The sequence below is a fragment of the Triticum urartu genome, chromosome 2 (genome assembly GCF_003073215.2).
Source record: "Triticum urartu cultivar G1812 chromosome 2, Tu2.1, whole genome shotgun sequence".
NCBI classification, from domain to species: Eukaryota; Viridiplantae; Streptophyta; class Magnoliopsida; order Poales; family Poaceae; genus Triticum; species Triticum urartu.
The window spans coordinates 279754688-279775110 of record NC_053023.1 but is presented as its reverse complement, the minus strand read 5'-3'; the positions used below and the strand labels follow the sequence as shown (position 1 = coordinate 279775110).

General features: G+C 44.1%; 1 protein-coding gene across 4 annotated transcripts; it reads left to right on the top strand.

The window, feature by feature from the left end:
- Nucleotides 1-5817: 5817 nt before the first annotated feature.
- On the top strand, nt 5818-19554 carry LOC125537038 (splicing factor 3B subunit 3). Of its 4 annotated transcripts, none has more exons than XM_048700334.1 (15): nt 5819-6156; nt 6748-6882; nt 7003-7082; nt 8025-8108; nt 8867-8955; nt 9097-9235; nt 9345-11256; nt 14085-14395; nt 16703-17018; nt 17395-17550; nt 17660-17798; nt 18131-18207; nt 18515-18636; nt 18842-18950; nt 19058-19554. In XM_048700334.1, exons 1-15 carry the CDS (start codon nt 5914-5916, stop codon nt 19229-19231), a joined length of 4086 nt encoding a protein of 1361 aa, XP_048556291.1. In that variant the 5' UTR covers nt 5819-5913; the 3' UTR covers nt 19232-19554. The 4 variants fall into 4 exon arrangements, 3 of the variants coding, with proteins under 3 accessions (XP_048556291.1, XP_048556292.1, XP_048556293.1); XM_048700335.1 differs by having other exon boundaries at nt 5820-6156; nt 16706-17018; XM_048700336.1 differs by having other exon boundaries at nt 5869-6156; nt 6748-6868.
- Nucleotides 19555-20423: the final 869 nt, after the last annotated feature.

The window sequence follows — 20423 nt, the reverse complement described above, 5'->3', positions numbered from 1 at the left end:
GCACGGATCAACTACAACATCATCGGCAAAATTGCAAACAAGTTGACAATCTGCCCAGATTCACAAAGTAGCAAAAGTAGAGCTCGATTGACTCAAGCTAGGGTGCTCCATAATTGCAAACAAAGACATGGATGGAAATATCACTACAAGATTAACAAAACATCCTTACTGATTATCCTCAAAAGAGGCACGGATCACTAGGAAACAACATGAACATATGGCAATATGAGATAACAGATCAAGGACTTAGTGGAAATGCTAAGTCCCTGAAAACAGAATTACCAAGTGCACCACTTTGCAAGTTTGTGCTAGTCATCACACACATCACAAAAATACATGGGTTGCACCTCTGGAAAGATGACAAAACCCTTAACAAAACATATGTAGAACATCAGGGCATATCATGCACACATTAATCATGATGAAAATGACAAAAGGCTAAATAGAGTAGCAGATCTGACAATAATCTCAAGTAGCCCTCTTCTAACAGCATTTTGGCATCAAGATGAACTCAAATGAAAATGATGCAATGGAATTAAATGATGTACTCTCTGAGATGAACATTTTGATATGCTATATGCCAAAAACGGAGCTACGGATGCAAAGTTACGGCACGATGAACATGGGCACTTGAAACGGAAAATATCAGGGACTTAGTAGAATTTTCAACCTCCGGATCTAGGGTTCGTCCGGTGCGCGAACCGAGGTGGCGGCGCGGCTCGCCGGAGAGGACCCGAAGCTCGCCGGAGAGGGGTGCCGGCGCCGGATCCGGGCGTGGGGATGCCGGATCTGGCCGGTGGCGGGGCGGCGACGGCGGAGCGCGGCGTCGGCGGGGGCGGCGCGGTCGAGGCGGCGGCGGCGGGGCGGCGCGGCGATGCGGCGGCGGAGCTCGGCCGCGGCGGTGGAGGCGGTGGCGGCGCCACTTGGCGCGATGGGAGTGGGCGGCGGCGATGTGTCCGGCTAGGGCGGACGTGTCCGGCCGGCGCGGAGATGATTTTTAGGGTTTCAAACGAGGGGGATCCGGATTTCGGGGAGAGGCCTTTAAATAGAGGTAGAGGGAGTTAGGAGAGTCCAAATGAGGTGCGGTTTTCGGCCACGCGATCGTGATCGAACGCTCTAGATGATGGAGCAGCTTTAGGTGGGTTTTGGGCCAAATTGGAGGGGTGTTGGGCTGCAACACACACGAGGCCTTTTCGGTCCCTCGGTTAACCGTTGGAGTATCAAACGAAGTCCAAATGATACGAAACTTGACAGGCGGTCTACCGGTAGTAAACCAAGGCCGCGTGGCAAGTCTCGGTCCAATCCGGAAATGTTTAATCCCCACACACGAAAGAAAGGTAGAAATGACCACCGGAAGAGAACGAAGCGCCGGAATGCAAAACGGACAACGGGGAAAATGCTCAAATGCATGAGACGAACACGTATGCAAATGCAATGCACATGATGACATGATATGAGATGCATGACAACGATAACAACACACGGAGACAAAGACCCGAACCCGAGAAAATATAATAACTTAACGCCGGAAACGGCAAGAGTTGGAGTACAAATTGGGAAAGTTACATCCGGGGTGTTACAACGAAATTCCCCCCTCTTCCTCCATATATACAACCCTTAGGGCATCGTTTAGACTTTGAGTTTTTTTTAGATTAAAGGTTCGCCATAGATGCAACTTCGCGTACTTCGTTTGTGTTCAACGACCAGACCAAGACGTCACAGAACCCCACCTTGATCAATAAAGCTTTCATCTTATATTCGCAATATCCATATTGCAATCTCAGTTTCTTGCTTGTTCTTCGTTTGCTTGCAGGAAATAGACCCTCGTGGTCAGGTTGATCATGCTCCGACGTGGTCAATAACCTCTCAGAGTTGGTTTAGCGATTGCTAAGGCGCGACGTCCTCGCACGTTCGTAGTCGGACGTCAAAGTCTACTCCCCCGAAAACGATAATCGCCATCTTATCGAAAGACGAGACACCTTTGCCTCTATCATCTTCATCTTGTTTGGAACCTTGATAGAACAAATAGACTTCTAGGTTTTCATAATAGCTGCACCATCCAACACCATTCCACGTCCAGAAGCACTATGCACCCTTTGGAAACGAGCAGTCCGAGCCAAGTTATACGCTGAGTGTACAAAGTATTCCCCAAATCTCGTGTGAGGCCATCTCATGTAATCATCATCACCATGTCGACCAACAAGGAGCAACAGAATCTCATTGGCAATGTTCTCATTGAAGAACGCTCAAACCATGTCCTCACACCAGGTACCTTGGTCCTCATCTAGGAGACACTTGACCGTAGCCATAGACGGTATCTGAGACACCGTTTGAAGTAGGTCCAGTGGCGTGGGCAGTATCCAGTGGTCATCATTAATACGAACAACTGATCCATTGCTAATGCCACATTGTACCCCCTACTTCAGTAGCTCATGACCAAATAATATATTGCGCCAGGTGTAAGAGGCAGATCGAGGTGCTACAGCATGCCAGAAATCGTCATGAGGAAAGTATCTGCTTTTGAGAACACAGGCGTAGAGGGATTCCGGCGAGGTGAGAATGCGCCAGCCTTGCCGTCCAAACATGGCCTGATTGAACAAGACCATATCGCGAAATCCCATCTCGCTAAGAAACTTATGTGTGGTTAGCCATTCCCATGACCTCCAGTGCAGTTTTTTCTTCCCATCCTCGCAGCCCCACCAATGGTCCGCGATGATTTGTCTGAATTTCCCACAAGTTGCGATTGGAAACTGAAAGCATCTCATGACATGCACTGGAATTACTTGAATGACAGACTTAAAAAGCGCCTCCTTGCCCGCACGGGATGTGGGACGATCCGACCAAGCATGCATCTGCTGCCATGCCCTATCGGGCCAAATATTGAAAGTGGCCATAGACGACTGTCCAACCTCAACGAGCATTCCCAAATATGTTTTCTAAAGTGCTTCACTACTGATTCCCAATTGAGATTTGACTCGAGTCTTCACCGCTGCATCACAATGGTTTCCAAAGAACATGGAAGACTTCTCTTTATTGATGAGTTGGCCAGAACCACTGTGTACATGTCCAGTGTAGCCTCTAGAGCAGCCACACTCTGTGGATCACTTCTCGCAAAGAAGATGCTGCCATCATCGAAGAGAAGATGTGAGATAGGTGGGCCATGATGCACGTTCCGAATACCTTGGAGCTCGCCACATCTCTCATTTCGTAGTAACAGATTTGACAAACCTTCAGTGCAAAGAAGGAACAAGAAGGGGTTGATTGGATCACCTTGGCGGATACCATGTGAAGGAACAACAACTTCAGTAAGTTCACCATTAACCCTGACGGCATACCAGACATTAGTGACACAACACATCACGGTATCAATCCAGGCCGGAGCAAAGCCAAGCTTCAAAATACAACCATGAAGATAACACTACTCAACACGATCACATGCCTTCATCATATCAATCTTCATAGCAAAATATGGTTTTTTTCACCCATTGACGATGAATAGTATGCATGCATTCATAGGCAATCAAGGGATTATCCATGATAACTCTGCCTGGGACAAACACACTTTGATAATCAAAAAAGACCACCGACATGATTTTTTTTGAGACAGTTAGCCAAAAACCTTCAATGCGATTTTGTAAAGGACGTTGCATAGACTAATAGGACGGAAGTTCTTCAATTGTTTTGGCCTCACAACCTTAGGGATAAGCACAATCAATGTATCACAAAAACCCTTCGGAATCGGCTGTCCTTCCAGGAAGCTTCGAACAGCCTGACAAATGTCTTCCTCTAGGAAAGCCCAGTGAGTTTGATAAAACAAAGCTGAAAATCCTTCTGGGTCGGGCGCCTTAGTAGGACCCATCTGAAATAAAGCTGATTTGATTTCCCTATTAGTGTAGGGTCTGCACAATTCTTCATTCATGTCCGTGCGACACCTTTTGAGGGATGGAGGCTAGAATATCATTAATCACAGCACAAGGTTCAGATGTGAACAATTTATCATAGAAACCTTGTACCATACGTTTGATCTTCCCCTGCGAGTTACAAACTGAGCCATCATCCCACAGGAGAGCAGAGATTCTATTAGCTCGATGTCTTGCAGCTGACCGGGCGTAGAAAAACCCCGTGTTTCTGTCCCCCTCACAAAGCTAGTCAACATGAGAACGGTGACGCTCCATAATTTCCTCCCAATCAAACAGCTCGCAAAGGCGACCTTCAATAGTCCGCTCCTATGGCCTCTGAAATGGGAGAGGATCGAATCATATTTAGCCTCCGTTCCAACTTCTGAATCTGCTTACAAACACACCCAAAGGAGTCCTGACTCCAAGTACGTAGGCAACCAACCACACGATTCAGATTTGACCAGGTAGAGTATAAGGACATAGAACCGTCTCTTCCATCCTCCCAAGCCCGCTCCACGGTTTCCTTGTAGTCATCACCTCCCAGCCACATAGCTTCAAACTTAAAAGCCCGTTGGACAGGCATAGACCGCCGCACGGAGTTATCTTGTGAACAGTTGGATCAGAACTGTGTAATGGTCAAATGTAGTGATGATGACATTCTCCACGTAACAACCATCAAATAACCGCGTAAATTCCCCATTGGCGACACCTCAGTCAAGGCGAACTTTCACATGACTATCAGCGCCATGTGAATTTCGGACGCGAGAAACCGAAAAGCCCCTGGGCCGCCTCCTCTCTTCTCAGCCGGGAGATTGGATGATTTCTCACGTTTTACTTAGTGATTAGATGATTTGCCCCATTGTAGTTAGATGATTTGCCCCATTTTTCTTTGATCTTTTGATCATTTGCCCTAACCCGTATTTTGATGAATTCACAATTGTTTTAATTATGAAAATGGACGTGGAATGACCTCTCTGCCCCTATGGCAGATTGCAATTTTTCTGCCTAATCTTCTCTCTACCTGGTTCGACCGCAGTTTGTCTCGTGCAGCTCGTCCTACTCGGCTACTCCTACTGAACCACTGAATTGACAAAGCACGCGCAGCTGGGAACACATAGCGGTGCTGCAGCTGGGTGGCCCGTCCGCTGCCACTGCTGCTCGATGGCTCAACGGCTCGGCGACTTCCTCCGCACCCTGGTGGCTCCCGCTGCGCTCGACAGCCTGACAGCTTCAGTTGCTGCTTCGACGGCCCGACAGCTCTCTCCGCACCCCGGCGGCTTTGGTTGCTGCTCGACGGCCCGACGACTCTCTCCGCACTCCGGCGATCTCTCCACAGACTAGCAGACCGACAGCTCCCTCTGTTGCTCTGTGGCGGGACGGTTGCCAGGCGATCGGGTGACCCGTATTTCCTTGCCCACTCGATCCCCTTGCTCCTCTTGATTATGCAACATGCAACTGTGAAGAGAGAATTAGTGTTTGAGCAGTGCAGCGTGAAGCTTGGCAAAGAGATCCACTCATCCGGAGCGCCAGTCGCTGCAGGCTCGTTGTTCTCGCCACCGCCGTCGTCGTGGAACATCGCAGCTCATGTCAATTTGTGAAGTTTCCGGAGTCAACTGGCCCGCCGTGGTGACATGACCGCATGAGTCGGTCGTGCCCAAGGAGAGGAATACATGATGATACTGGTTGTGTGTATATAGATTAGTCTGTTGGTGTGAATTGAAAGCGACCAGCCATAGGGGCATAATGGTCATTCCACGTCAATTTTCATAATTAAAATAATTGTGAATTCATCAAAATACAGATTAGGGCAAATTATCAAAAGATCAAAGAAAAATGGGGCAAATCATCCTATCACCAAATAAAACGTGGCAAATCATCCAATCACCAAATAAAACGTGGCAAATCATCCAATCTCCCCTTCTCAGCCGGTCGGGCACGTGACCGAGCCAACCGCACCCACTTCAAACCCTAGCAAGCCTTTCTCCTCTCCCCGAAGCTTCCAGAAGCGGCGCGCATGGAGTCCTCCGCCTCCGGCGACGGCTCCTCTGCCACGACGGCTGCTGTTGCTGCGGCAGCAGCGGTGGCGTCGTCCTCATCGGGCCCCTCCACCTCTGCCTCCGCCTTCTCCGCCGGTGTCTCGGGTGGGGCAAGCGCCACCCACTACCTCGCCAAACGCGTGCTCCATGGCAGCGCCGTGCAGCACGTCGCCCGGGGCCACTTCCGCTCGGAGCACCTTTGGGAGATCGTCCTCTGCAAGGTCGGCTCCTCCTCCTCTCCCCTCCCCGACCCTGCTTGCCTAATCACGGGCTGTAGTGGAGAGCTTCGATACGTGAAGGGCTCGGTCATGGTTTCCTTGTCAGTCCAGTGGGAAGGGGTGCTCCTGTGTGCCGCACAGTTTGGGCTTGGAGGTCTGGATCCGGGCGGGTTTGCTTATTGCTCCCCTCGTAGTACTAGAAGTAAATAGGTGAGGAATTTGTCGCCGGTTTTGTGGGAACTTGTAGACACAAACAGATCGTGGTCATTCAATCAATTGGGTTGGCTAACACTGTCTCGGTTCAGCAGCGTAATAATTTGGAACATTTTATCTTGGTAATGTGGCGTCTTCTTTCTCCATTTCTCAATCTACTTGGAGTATGGTCATGGTAAAACCTGAATCAGAAGGTCGGACACTCATAGAAATGTTCTTAACGCTACATATGTCACCAACAGGGAAGTGTATCCAACAAAAGAACTGCTGTACATATCAATCTCTTGTTGTAAGGCTGATGTATTATTTGTGCATGATGCTGTTGTTGCTTCTTGCTTATTATTACTCTGCATTTTACTGAAAAGTTGGTTATTGCTGCAGGGAACTTCACTTGAATTAGTTGTGGTTGGTGAGGATGGTGTTTTACAGTCAATCTGCGAGCAAAGTACATTTGGGATTGTAAAAGATGTTGGTGTCTTGGATTGGCGCTTTAAACACTTCGGTATCTGGCCTGAGGTTCTGTTCATTTTTGCAACAAAGCATAATACTTTGCATCTCTTCTTGTGCTCGTCTTTGTTTTAATTGCTTTTTGAGGTGTTAACATGTTGAATGATATTTAATTGCTGTATTTTTCAGATTGAAGGGAAAGAAATTCTGGTTCTACTCTCTGATTCTGGAAAGCTTTCTCTTCTTTACTTCTGTTGTCAGATGCATAGGTGAGTCCTGGTCCTTGTTAGTTTATCAATGCTCTTTTCTTCGATGCAAATTTGAGCTCCTTATTATGCAGCAAACAATTTGTTGCAAATTAGTATGTTGTACTCTAGCAGTATTCTGATTATAGGTAACCGGGTCCTTGTGAGACTTGAAGAAGTTAGAAGATAGCATGCACTTTAGAGATAGGGAGAAATGTGTATTTTTGTATATAGGATAGGATGCATATCACTTTCAGCATCCTTTTTTTTTTGCGAAATATATCACTTTCAGCATCCAACTCACCTGCTGAAATAGCAACCAGAATTTCGGAATCTGGAAGCATGTACATACTATACTGCAAACAGTAGCAAGAATTTGAGCGGATTGCAATACTCTTTTACTAATTCTACAAAGTACCTTGGTTTGTTGCCTATCGTTGCAAACTTTTAAGTTACTTTTACACATCCCCCTATGGGCTTCTAGTGTAGCAAGTGGGAACAAAGCTCATAACAATGGTTCGATGCTTCCAGCTCTACACTTTCCAGACGAAATAAACAGAGTGAGGCGATTCCTGTAAATAAATTTAATAACCTGGTTCAGTATTTGAGGGCAGGCCTGGTGTGTGGTGAAGTCCTCCCCACTTGTGCCAAGAGGTCCTGGGTTCGAACCAGCCTCTCTGCATTGGACTTTGCAGGGGTAAGACTAGGTTCCATAATCCCTTCCCAGACCCCACCTTGTGTGGGAGCTTCTATGCACTGGGTCTGTCCTTTAACCTGGTTCAGTATTTATGGAAGCATGTTATCTGCTGGTTCTTAATCAAACCTAACGTGAACTTAGTTGGTGGTATTTAGGCATGGAAGTTTCATTCTGCACATATGTCGTTGTGTTTGAGATTGATTGGAGTTGCTTAGATTGTTTGTCCACTATTCAGATAATTATTATTGATAGGCATTAATTTTTTGTAGGTTTATTCCAATTGGAAATATCGAGTTATCTAAACCAGGGAATATGAGGGATCAACTGGGAAGAATTTTGGCTATAGACCACGAGTGAGTGAAAGTTCTTCTTGTGCTGAATCTTATGTTCATGGAAGTGACAGAATGCTTGTTACACCAGAGCTCTGGTATTCTGTTATCAGTCAGTGATATATTAATCCTTACACCACTCAAACTTTCTTTAGAGCAATTATTTTCTTTACGTCTTCCGTTATAAATTGACTCAATCACTGGAATTTATTATAGTGCACTTGTGCACAGAGCATCTTTGCAAGATTTTAGGCCTATTATTTGTCTTTATCTGCAGTGCAGGCTTTATTTTGCAGCTGTCTGTCTATTAGGTGGGAGTATTTGATTATGTGGCATGAGGAAATATCTGTTTAGTTTTTGACGCTACACTTCCTGTTCGTGTCTTGAGGGTTGATAATTGATGCTTCTTTGACTCCAGAAATAATACTACTGCATTCCTAATGCAACATTCTGGTTATCAGGTTACAATATTGATAGGAAAACCCCTATGGACCTTATATTTGAAGGATGTAATCCAAGAAAATATTTGAACTATGTAAAATGGTCCTTCAGTGACTTGTGAGGCATTTTACGGATGTCCTCTTTTGATTCTGATTATCGATATATATATTCATTAGGAAGATTTGTTAATTGTGCAAAGCTTTCATGTGCATATGAACATGACACTGTAGACTGCAGTCATCAATGAATTTTCCTAAATGATGTTTGCATGACCTTTTGAGCGCTTGGAAAATGGATCTTGTCATCAAGTTATTGACATTTGTTGTGTCTTTTGTTATCAGCTCTGCTTGGGTTGCTATTAGTGCGTACGAGGATGCATTTGCTGTTGTGCGTGTTGGAAGGACTCAGCATGTTTATGGTCCAAATAAAGGTAATTTCTTTTACAAGGTGGCTATTGAATATAAATAGTGCCTTTCCTACTTCTGTTGCTCAAGCCCAATCTAATCTAGTACATTATTCCAGATTTGAAGATCTTCCATGTCATAATTTGAGAAATATTTTTATCCACCAGAAATTGTAGAGAAGGCAAAAATCGTGCATGCTGTATATAAGACCAGTGATATCCGCGGTACGGTTTGGAGCATGTGCTTCATGAGGACTCGCTGCTCGATGGATGAATATTACCCAGTTGTGGCAATGATAATTAACAGGTTTGCTCTTGGCTCGTTACATGCAGCTGCTATTTGATTTTTTTGTACCATCAGTTGCTATTCAGTTCCCCAGTATGGTTGTGCAAGTGGCATAGTTTCTTTGTTTCAGGAAGGGCTCTGATGCAAATGACTTGTCAATGTATGCACTAGCTGCCAACGATGGTGGTATCCAGTACCTATCTGGTTACTCAGAACCCGGACCTTTGGCGCTTGAGATCGCTGAAATTCCTCAGCTGGATGGCTTTGGACTTCTATTTCGTGCTGGTGATATTCTAATTGTGGATCTTAGGGACCCAAAGGACATCTGCTGTACCATTAGAATAAGCATGACAGGCAGTCTGGTTGGAGAACAAATCAGTGTTGAAGATTCATGTCGAGGATTAGATGTTGATGACGATGTTGCTGCTTGTGCTTTGCTAGAACTGAGAGATTCTGGAAATAACATAATGATGGATGACAGTTACATGGCTATTGATGGTGCTGATAACCCAGGAAGCATGAAATCAAGGGTTATTTGCTCATGGAGCTGGGAGCCGGATGCCGTGCGAGGACAACCGAGGCTGATCTTTTGCTTGGATGATGGAGAATTTCATATTCTGGAATTTAATTGGGATACAGAAGGATTGAAGGTATTGCCTGAGCGTGTCCATAGGGGTTTGCCTTGTAAACCTCTTTTATGGATGGACAGAGGAATGATAGCAGGGTTTGTAGAGATGGGAGATGGAATGATCCTTCATCTTGAACATGGTAGACTGGTGCATAGAAGTACAGTTCAGAATGTAGGACCAATATTGGATTTAGCAATTGCTGACTACCATGGTGAGAAGCAGGATCAGTTGTTTTCATGTTGTGGAATGTGCCCTGAGGGATCATTGCGTGTTATAAGGAATGGTGTCAATGTGGAGAAACTTCTGAGGACTGAACCTATTTATCAGGGTGTTACTGGTTTGTGGACATTGAGAATGAAGAAAACTGATACATATCACTCTTTTCTTGTATTGGCATTTGTTGAGGAAACAAGAATACTATCAGTTGGACTGAGTTTTAAGGACATCAGTGATGCTGTGGGATTTCAGACTGAGGTTTGCACTTTGGCATGTGGTTTAATAGCTGATGGTTTACTTGTGCAAATTCACAGCAAAGGCGTAAAGCTTTGTTTGCCTACATCATATGCTCACCCTGAGGGTGCCACCTTAACTTCTCCAGTTTGTGTTGACTGGTATCCTGATGTCACTATCAGTGTTGGTGCTGTTGGACATGATGTTGTTGCTGTTGCTACATCAAATCCTTGTTGCCTATATATTCTCAGGGTCAGACCATTATCTTCACTCCAGTACGAGTTGTATGAGACACAGCATGTCCAATTGCAATATGAAGTATCTTGCATATCCATTCCGGAGGAGGACTTGAGACTTAGAACGTCATCTTCTGCTTTTGGTGGTGATTTTAGGAAGAGAAAAGGGAATAATTCTGCTGCTGAAGTTGATGTTCGCATGTTTGCTGTCATTGGAACTCATAAACCTTCTGTGGAAGTCATCTCATTGGAACCTGATGAAGCATTTAGGCTGCTCTCTATTGGGTCTATATCAGTGAACAATGCGCTCGGTGCTCCAGTTAGTGGCTGTATACCCGAAAATGTTCGTTTTGTAGCATCTGAGAGGTTCTACATTCTCGCAGGTCTAAGAAATGGCATGCTACTCAGGTTTGAGTCAGGAACAAGCAAAGACCAGTATCTCCCTGGTTCCTTTTACAAGGAGTCTTTTGCACCTTCTCTTAATGCTCTCCTTCAGTTGGTTGCTATAAGGCACATTGGAATTACCCCTGTAGGCTTGGTACCATTGCATGATTCAGCTAATTCTGATATTATTGTTCTCAGCGATAGGTCTTGGCTGTTATATGCTAGTAGACACAGCTTGGCATATTCATCCATCTCATTTCTGCCTGCGTCCCATGTGACTCCAGTATCTTCTGTGGATTGCCCCAGCGGCCTGCTATTTGTTGCAGAGAACTGTTTACATTTGGTAAGTTACTAGGACTTGGTTGAATCCACAAAGCAAAACATGTGTGCACACCTTCTCTTGTGAGGGATCAGGGTGATTGCGTTATTGCTCATAATGCATATCTCGAGTTACGTAGTCAGACAAGGTTTTTGAGTCGAGTCGTTCTGGGGTAGCGACTCTTGGCGATTCGTGCCGTGCCGATCGACTAGTCTTGACTAGTCGAGGTGTTTTGAGTTGACTTCCAGTTACGACTCATTGACTAGTCGTGACTAGTCGTTCGACTCGAAAACAGGGGAAGTAACTGAGATTGATAGATTGATAATACGATTGTATAGTGCATATTAAGTTCAACTGTCAGATTAGAAATTACTGCTGTTGTTTGATGCCTATTAAGTAGAAATATGTATATTACCTCTGTTCTTCAATCAATGTCTAGCATGGGGTTTATTTCTGAAATTTTGACCCAGGACCTCCAGAACACAAGTAGAGACACTCTACCATTGCGTCAGGCTTGCCTTTTACCATTTGTATGGACACAAGTAGTTAAATGTGACAGATGGAAATGATTGTAGATTTATGACAATGAGAAATTCCAATCATTTTTCAAATAATTTTTCCTGACACATAAATAGAGGGATGTAATGGTAGAATTCTTGTGTTGGGGACCTTGTCAGGAGATGACGCAAATTTCCATGATAGGCTGTAAGAGCATCACCAACAGATCCCCAATAACAGTTTTTCAGATCATTGGGGATGCTTGCTTTTGCAGATCCCAAATAACCCCATCCCTATTCAAACTGTCATATGGGCCCCACTTTGTCAATGATCTCTCTCTCTCTCTCTCTCAGAATGGTGGTGCGGTGGTCGGTGGAGGTGGTGTGGTGGTGGTGCAGTGTTCCGGTGTTTGGAGGCGGTGGTGGCAGGGCAGGTCCAGGCAGCGGCGGTGTGGGCGGCGTCTGGTGGGAGGGCGGGGGGCTGAAATATGGGGGGAGAAGCAACTCCCCCTCTATATTGGGGGAGTTGGGTTTATTTATTGGTGATTCACTGAAAACTTCTTGGGGAAAGGGAATCTGTTGGAGCTGATTTTTTGGCCCAACTCCCCCAATACCGAGAAAGGGAACATTATTAGAGTCTGTTGGAGATGCTTTAACTGGAGTGAACGCCAAGATTGAGGGATCGATACTTCTTCCCTCTCCGACTCCTGTTTTCTATCTTACACCCATTTCGTGTCCTGCCTGAGATAATTTCCTGGGATTGGGAGTGAAGAAACAGTGTTTTTCTGTCTTTGCTCACGTCCCAAACAACTACAGCGGTGGCTAATTCCATGGCTAACCAAAGAACCAAATATAGTCCCATGACAAGTTACGTTTTGCTGGCCAGCAAGTACTGTATGCAGATATCACTTGGTTAAACAAACAAACAACAACAAAGCGTTTTGTCCCAAGCAAGTTGGGGTAGGCTAGAGATGCCTTGTCACGTATTCCCTCGTTCCTAATTTATCACTTGGTTAAACAAACAAACAACAACAAAGCCTTTTGTCCCAAGCAAGTTGGGGTAGGCTAGAGATGCCTTGTCATGTATTCCCTTGTTCCTAATTCGGTCCTTTATTGTATGTCCACAATCCACCTTAGCATCTGCATTTCGGCGATACTCATTTGTTCGATGTATTGTCTCTTAGTAGGCCAACACTCCGCTCCATATAGCATCGCAGGTCTGATCGCCATCATGTAGAACTTATCTTTGAGCTTTTATGGGACCTTCTTGTCGCAGGATGCCAGATGCTTGCCGCCACTTCATCCACGCTGCTTTGATCCTGTGGCTAACATCCTCATCGATACCACCGTTGCTTTGCAGCATTGAACCCAATTATCGGGAAGTGTCCCTCTTAGGCACTATATGTCCTTGCTAACCTCTCCCTCCTCACCCCTAGCACCACTAAAGTCACACCTCATATACCCGGTCTTGGTCCTGCTAAAGACCCTGGGACTCTAAAGTCTGTCTCCACAATTATAATTTCATATGGATGCCCAATCTAGTCTCGTCAACTAGGACCACATCATCACCAAGGGACATCTCCTTGTATATCCTATGCGACCCTGTTCCATCACTATGGCAAAAATGTATGGGCTAAAGGCTGATCCTTGTTCTAGTCCTACCTGCGCAAACACTTAGTTAAATCAGTAATTCTTGAATTACTACAAAGTACTTGATTTAGTATCTCTGTTATCTTTATGATTTTCTGGTTTACATAAATAATAAAATATCTAGCTTAATGCTGTTTCCAGGACACCGAACTATTTCATGGCAAAAACAGCGTCCGCTAATCAGTATCTAGGGCAGATCATAGTTCAGTTTTCTTTGCAGGTTCGCATCCAGTTTGCAAGCTGGACCATATCAACCTTTGGTAATAGTTTCTGCTAAAAATATTCTAACGTAACTCTGTTTTGTCAGTTAGTAGTTGGAGACCTGGAGGGAACCTGGGTCTTTAGCAGTTATCACTTCTTTATACTGCATGCGCCTTTTTTGTGTGTGATATCAGACGTTTCAAATATTGAGACAAGTAATGTTGGCCAAGTCAGACCTCTTAGTTTTTCCTGTCCCATTGGAACCATGCCCTGTTAGGTTACTGTGCTGATATTACTACTAGACTTCTATCTGTTCCAGGCTGTCAGTTAGGTCTGCCATATGGTATGAGGTAATTCAGACAAAAGTATACCACTTTTCTTTGGGGCTTTTGCCGTAGCTGTTATTGTGATGTTTTTATTTTTTTCACCTGCACATGTGTATGTGTCCCATGAGTGTTTGCGCCATGTGCATTACAGTTTTAGTCTAAACCATTTTTTTGTCAGGTTGAAATGGTTCATGGCAAAAGATTAAATGCACAAAAGTTTTCAGTTGGAGGGACTCCAAGGAAAGTGCTATACCACAGCGATAGTAGAACACTGTTGGTTATGAGAACTGGTTTAACTGGTGCATCATGTTCTTCAGATATTGTCCAAATAGATCCTAATAATGGGATCTTGCTTTCCCGATTCAAGTGTGAACTTGGTGAAACTGCAAAATGCATCCAGATTGCGAAAATAGGAAGTGAGCAAGTGTTAATTGTTGGGACAAGTAAATCTACTGACCGGCCAATGATGCCAAATGGCGAAGCAGAAAGGTTAACATCTCATCTATTCTTGCTAATTAAGTACTGCTGTCCTGTCAGATATCTTTGATCCATTAGCAATATTTCTTTATTCAACTTGCAATTTCAGTGTTCCAGTTATTATTGATCTGTTTACCTCTGGCCTGTATGTTTGCTCATTGGCAGTCCTTCTCATATTTTTATGTGAGATCAACAAATAAATAAATGTACTTCCACTCACATGTGGCACCTAACACAAATAAAACAAGTACACTACTACTTTTATGTGAGGTCAACAACAACAGCAAAGCCTTTAGTCCCAAACAAGTTGGGGTAGGCTAGAGGTGAAACCCATAAGATCTCGCGACCAACTCATGTTACGACAAATAACAAATGCAGAAATACGATTCCAACTCAAAATAATGCTCTTATTTTCAGTTTCTTCCCAACCAATTTCTTCCAGCCACAGAAATAAGAGTGAACAAATTATAATTCCAAAGCGGCGATAGACATTGTCCTCCTGCCATGCAGTCAACTTAATAATGCCTACACATATGTTTCGACATTCGAAATGTTGTGTCTTGCAATGATCGCTTACAGTTCTCCAATGCCTGCTGCATGATTTTTCATTGTATTTCCGTTCTTTTTAATCGTGAACCGCGCGCAAAGGCTGCAGGATACGATATTTTGACGACTTCCTAAGCCAGTGACTGAACTCATGTTTTATAGTTTCGTAACAACCCATGTGCATTGTCTAGTATTTCCTAGTGTGAATAAGAAAGTGGATGTAAAAAAGAAGAACGGGATAAAGGTAAAGTAGGGATGAATTCGTCTCTTGCCTCACCATCTGACACGGAGTTTTGGAAGCTACGGCCGAAGAAATGCAGCAAAGCAAGTCGTCTTTGGTTTGGAGCTAAATTCCCAATAATTTTGCACATTCAAGCAATGAAAAGCCTTACATTTGCAATGATCTTATAATGATTTTTTTGCATACCATGTTTAAGCACTTAACCTCATTCTTAGTTTCTTATGTTGTACTATAAGAACATAAAGAGGAATCATCGGGACGTAAATTTCTTTTCTTTTTTCCCTTAGGGGCTAAAGAATTCTCTGAAATGCTAGACAAGCAAGGTGCATCATGAAAGCTACACGTGAAATCTTATAGATAGGATGAAGTAACTGCCTCTTGCCAGGGAAGACAAACATAGTGTAGATGGTGTTTAAGACATGTGCCACTGATATTATGGATGGTGTTCAACCATGGGTAAGGACTAAGGACAGTCCAGTTACAACTAATCTTTTGATTGTTTGTGAGGTATCCCACTCCTGGTGGCAACCATCTGTAATTGATAATTCTGTGCAAGACTACAATTATATAGTTCTAGAAAATATGCAAGTGAGCATGGGTGGATATGCCCACACTGCGTTTTTCTTTATTTGGGTATATCAACAAAATCTGGAAAATTCACAAATGTGTATATGACGAGCAAAGAATTCTGAAAAAACTATACACATTTGTAACCTGTACAAAATACGTAACTTTGTGTGCACCGTTCCATATTTTGTCTATTTTGTATGTATTATTTGTACGGATACAAATATTCATATGTCTGGCATAATTTTTATCGATGCCCTGACTTTCGTACAGTACATAATTGTGAATTTTTAAATCGGTGCATATGCCTACATGTTCAAAATATCTGCACTTAGGTAATTCTGCTGTAATGGACGTTGATCTTTTTCTATTCCCAAAGGCTACAAGCTTGAATGTTGTGTGGGCTCAAGAAGCAGCCAACTATGGTTAGCTGCTGTATCTAAAATTAAGTTAGATTTCATTTGGTTAATGCACCGATTATTTGATTAGATATCAACTCTTGAGGCTATAAGGTTCTGATTTAACTATGATTTCCACTAGCCAGGCTGCTATTACGGCACCTTATATTCGAAGCTACATGACACGACACCCTATCGATGATCTAGCCACCTTTAATTTGTTAAATTTGAAGCATTTTGTATTTGAACTTAATATTTTTCTTAAACAAAAAGGGAAACACGTAGCCCTTTTTGCAAGTTCCCATTTTGTTGCCTGTAATTCCAGGTCGGTTCTCGCCTGGTCATTGCCTGCCATGATTTTATGTGGATGCCTTTTCCAAATTACTCGCTTAGTACATGTTCTTCGTTCCAATTTATCATTCATTATTTAGTTGATTGCGGCTTAATGCTATGTTGATTTGTTTTTCTGTTCTTAATTGTAGCTGCTGCACTTAATCTATTTTTTCCTTTTCCATGACTTGTCACTTTGAACTGTTTTTTAACTGTAACCATTATCTCCTCATGAAGCAGTATCAAAGGACGCCTAATTGTTCTAAGTTTGGATACTCTTGGAAGTCCTCATGAGTGCAGTTCATTTATTCCGACTTCTAATTTGAGTTCCTCTTCTCATACGGGCTCATTCCCTGAAATTGTTGGATATGCAAATGAAGATTTCTCTAGCAACAGCATGTGCAGCAGTCCTGATGATATTTGCTACAATCAGATTCAATTTGAACAAATAGCAGGACACCTGAGATCACTGACTCATGTTACCTTCACTGGTGCAGTTCTTGCTGTATATCCATATCTAGATCGATATGTGTTGGCAGCAGCTGGTAATACGGTATGATATCAGTTATTTCTTTGGCTCTACTTTTTGATAAATCACTTGGAAATTGGCTCAACGACAGAGCAATGAGCAAGACTAGAAAAGTAACATTGCAAAGGAGCTCGGTTTTGTGACAGCCATAACACTCGTTCTGCAAAGGAGCTCAGCCTTAGGGCAGTGTCATTTTTAATTTTTCTGTAGGGATATTCCATGGGAGAGTTAATATTCCCCAACAAAACAGTTTTTGTGATAACAGCTGGCAATCAAACTCCTATCTGTTGTTATTTCATATACTACTAAGCTAAATTTCTCAAACTTGGTTTTAATCTGACTACCATCAATTGTGGAGAATCATTCTGACACTCTTCCCATTTTCTCTCTATTTTGATAGCTTTCTGTATTTGGTTTTGTGAATGAAAATCCTCATCGTATGAAGAAGTATGCCGTGAGTAGAACACGATTTACTATTACTTGTTTGAAGACATATGCATCACAGATTGCAGCGGGCGATTGTCGTGATGGTGTTCTCTTCTATTCTTATCATGAGGTAACATTGAGTTTAAATGTTGCATCTTCACAGATGATGTTTCTTGTTATGGAGTAATGCTCTTATAATTGCTTCTGATCCTGCTCTTCTCTTTTTTTATTGATATCAGAATCTTAGGAAGTTGGAACTTGTTTATGCTGATCCTGCTCAACGATTGGTGGGTGATGTTGTCCTGTTAGACTGTGAAACTGCTGTTGTGTCAGATCGTCGTGGTAGCATATCTGTATTATCCTGCCCTGGACTGGAAGGTACGCTATAGCCGATTTGTGTATATGTAGATGAGTCTGATAGCGGTATTTCACTTATACTTTTGCGGTGGTTATTCATAGCCTATCGTGTTCACTTTCTTGTCTTATGTATGTGCTAAACATTTAAGTCACATCCTAGCTTAGCACACAGAAAATTGGTTGACATAAATTGGTTGAGGACATGTTGCTGTGGGTATTGTTCTAAAGTAGAAGCTTAGGATTCCTCGTTTGTATATGCCTGTTTCTCACTGTTCAAAGCTGCTTCCTAAATTATCGCATTCTTACTTTGCTTTTAAGACTTACTTTGACATCTTTTAAATATGTCTTGGCAGTTTCTGAAAGTCCAGAAAAGAACTTAGCTGTACAATGTTCATTTTTTATGGGCGAAATAGCTATGAGCATCCAGAAGGTGAGTTTTTATTGCTTAGGGTCTTAGGGCTAATCAGTTCAATTTTACCATGAGGGAACACCGAGGAGTGTTTGGTTGGGAGGGATTTGTTTAGGAATTTTGGTTTTTAATTCTAAGATTTTTTGGGTCTAAACCCCCCTACCCAACAGGTCCTTAAGGATCTCACCCATTAACTGTGGTTTTGTTTCTTTGTTATGGCTTATCCTGTTTCTATTCCTTCACTTGGAAAAATCACACTAAGTGTTAGCTTTTCCTAACTATTTAGAACTAATGGAATGTTGTAACTCGTTTGTGCAATCTACCGTAGGCTGCATTTAAGTATCGGCTCCCTATTGGTGATGAGACAGACCCAGTGTTGGAATCAGCTTATAACTGCGTTGTGGCGAGTACTTTGCTGGGGAGTGTCTTTGTTATGATTCCTCTCACCAGGTACTTCTGGGCATGTTTTCTCAATGTCCTTCACATGAACAGATGATCAAAAGTTCATTAACCTGCCACTGTACTACACTGGAGTTCTGTTTAATGTCTTCTCATCGAACATAGAGCTGTGTAACTACCTTTTGGAAGTGACATTTCATACACACCTGTTAATAGTTCTGATCCAGTTTCTGAAGCTTATGAACTGATAATGCAGTGAGGAGCATCAACTGTTGCAAGATGTCCAAGAAAGACTTTCACTTCACCCGTTGACTGCTCCAATCTTGGGAAATGACCATGCAGAGTTTCGTCGACGTGGTATCCCGGTAGGACAATTATCCTTGCTCTTTGAACAATTGTACAAAATACTGCTAATTCTACGTGATAAAGTTGTTCTGAAAGCCTTTAGTGACGTGCGCCGTTGATTTTACAGTCAGGAGTGCCTTCAATTCTGGATGGTGACATGCTGGTGCAATTCTTAGAGCTCACCAGTGAGCAACAGCAAACTGTTCTTGATGATGGGTCTTCAGTAAAGGCACCACACAGGTCTATCTCCGTTTTCCAGGTCATGCGAATGTTGGAGCGGGTCCACTATGCGCTGAACTGAGGTTTTCTGCAACCAACTTGGTTCACTCATACCACTGGACATACCGTTTTCCATTCTGCTGACAAATCGACAAGTGCGTTGGTACTGCAGATAATACCCTGCCGTGACCTGCAGAAAATACCGCCGGACCAAGGTAGTACACATTTGGTGCTGAGGTGATGTTAGCGTGTAACAGTCAATACCCTGCCGTGACCTGCGTCTCCCTATTTATAATACTGTATAGACGTTGTAAAGTACCGAAGTCTGTACATAAAATTTGACAACAGAACATCCTCAGAATTGACGAACGTTGAGACATCCTGAATAGAAGTGTTCTTAAGCAACCGGAAGAGCTCTGCCTTCTCATTTTGTTGAAAGAATCGGCCGCTTCACATGACATGAGATCAACAATATTGGTGCAACCACTGTCGTGACCCCACCATGCAGTTGCAGCTTCAAAATGACATCCCTGCCGCGCTGCCCACCCCACCCTGAGATTCCACTTCATCGTAATCTGAGGTTGCTGCCTGGGCCTGGGGCACTTGTAGGGCATGGCCCCCAGGGGCGTCTAAAAGCGCCGCCGGGGGGTGAGTTGGCGCAAAAAATGGCCCTGGGACGAGTCGGTCCCCAGCCGTCAGCCCGAGGGCCGTCCTCAGGCACGTATTAAAATAAAAAAAAACCGTTTGGCGAAGTTATGATAAAAACTAGTTAAATTTTGGCCAAACATGGCATATTTTGACGAAATTCGCGCATTTTCATTACATTAACCTAATCTAAAAAAGAAAGGGGCTGAAGTCGTCGCCGCCATCGTCGTCGTCGGCCTTCTACTCCTTGACGCGGGCGCCCCTGCTGGACCCCTGCCCGGCGTCGCCATGGCGGACTGGTGGTGGCGCATCGTCGTCGTCGTCGTCGCTGTCGCAGATGACGACGACTCCGCCTTCGTCGTGGCCGCGTCGACGCTCCGCGAAGCGAAGTAGGGTGGCGTGCTGGCGCTGCTTCGCCTTCTCCAGGCGCTCCTTCATAGCTATGGAGTCCCTGCGCGCCCATTCCAGGGCCACGTCGTCGTCGTCGAGCTCCGTCGTCACCGGCGCGGCCGGCTCCTTCTTCACCGGCGCGAGCCCCGGCTCCGTCTTCACCGGCGCGAGCCCCGGCTCCGTCTTTGGCTTGACGAAGCGTGGAGGAGGAGCCGACGAGCAGGCGTGCCGGCCGCCCT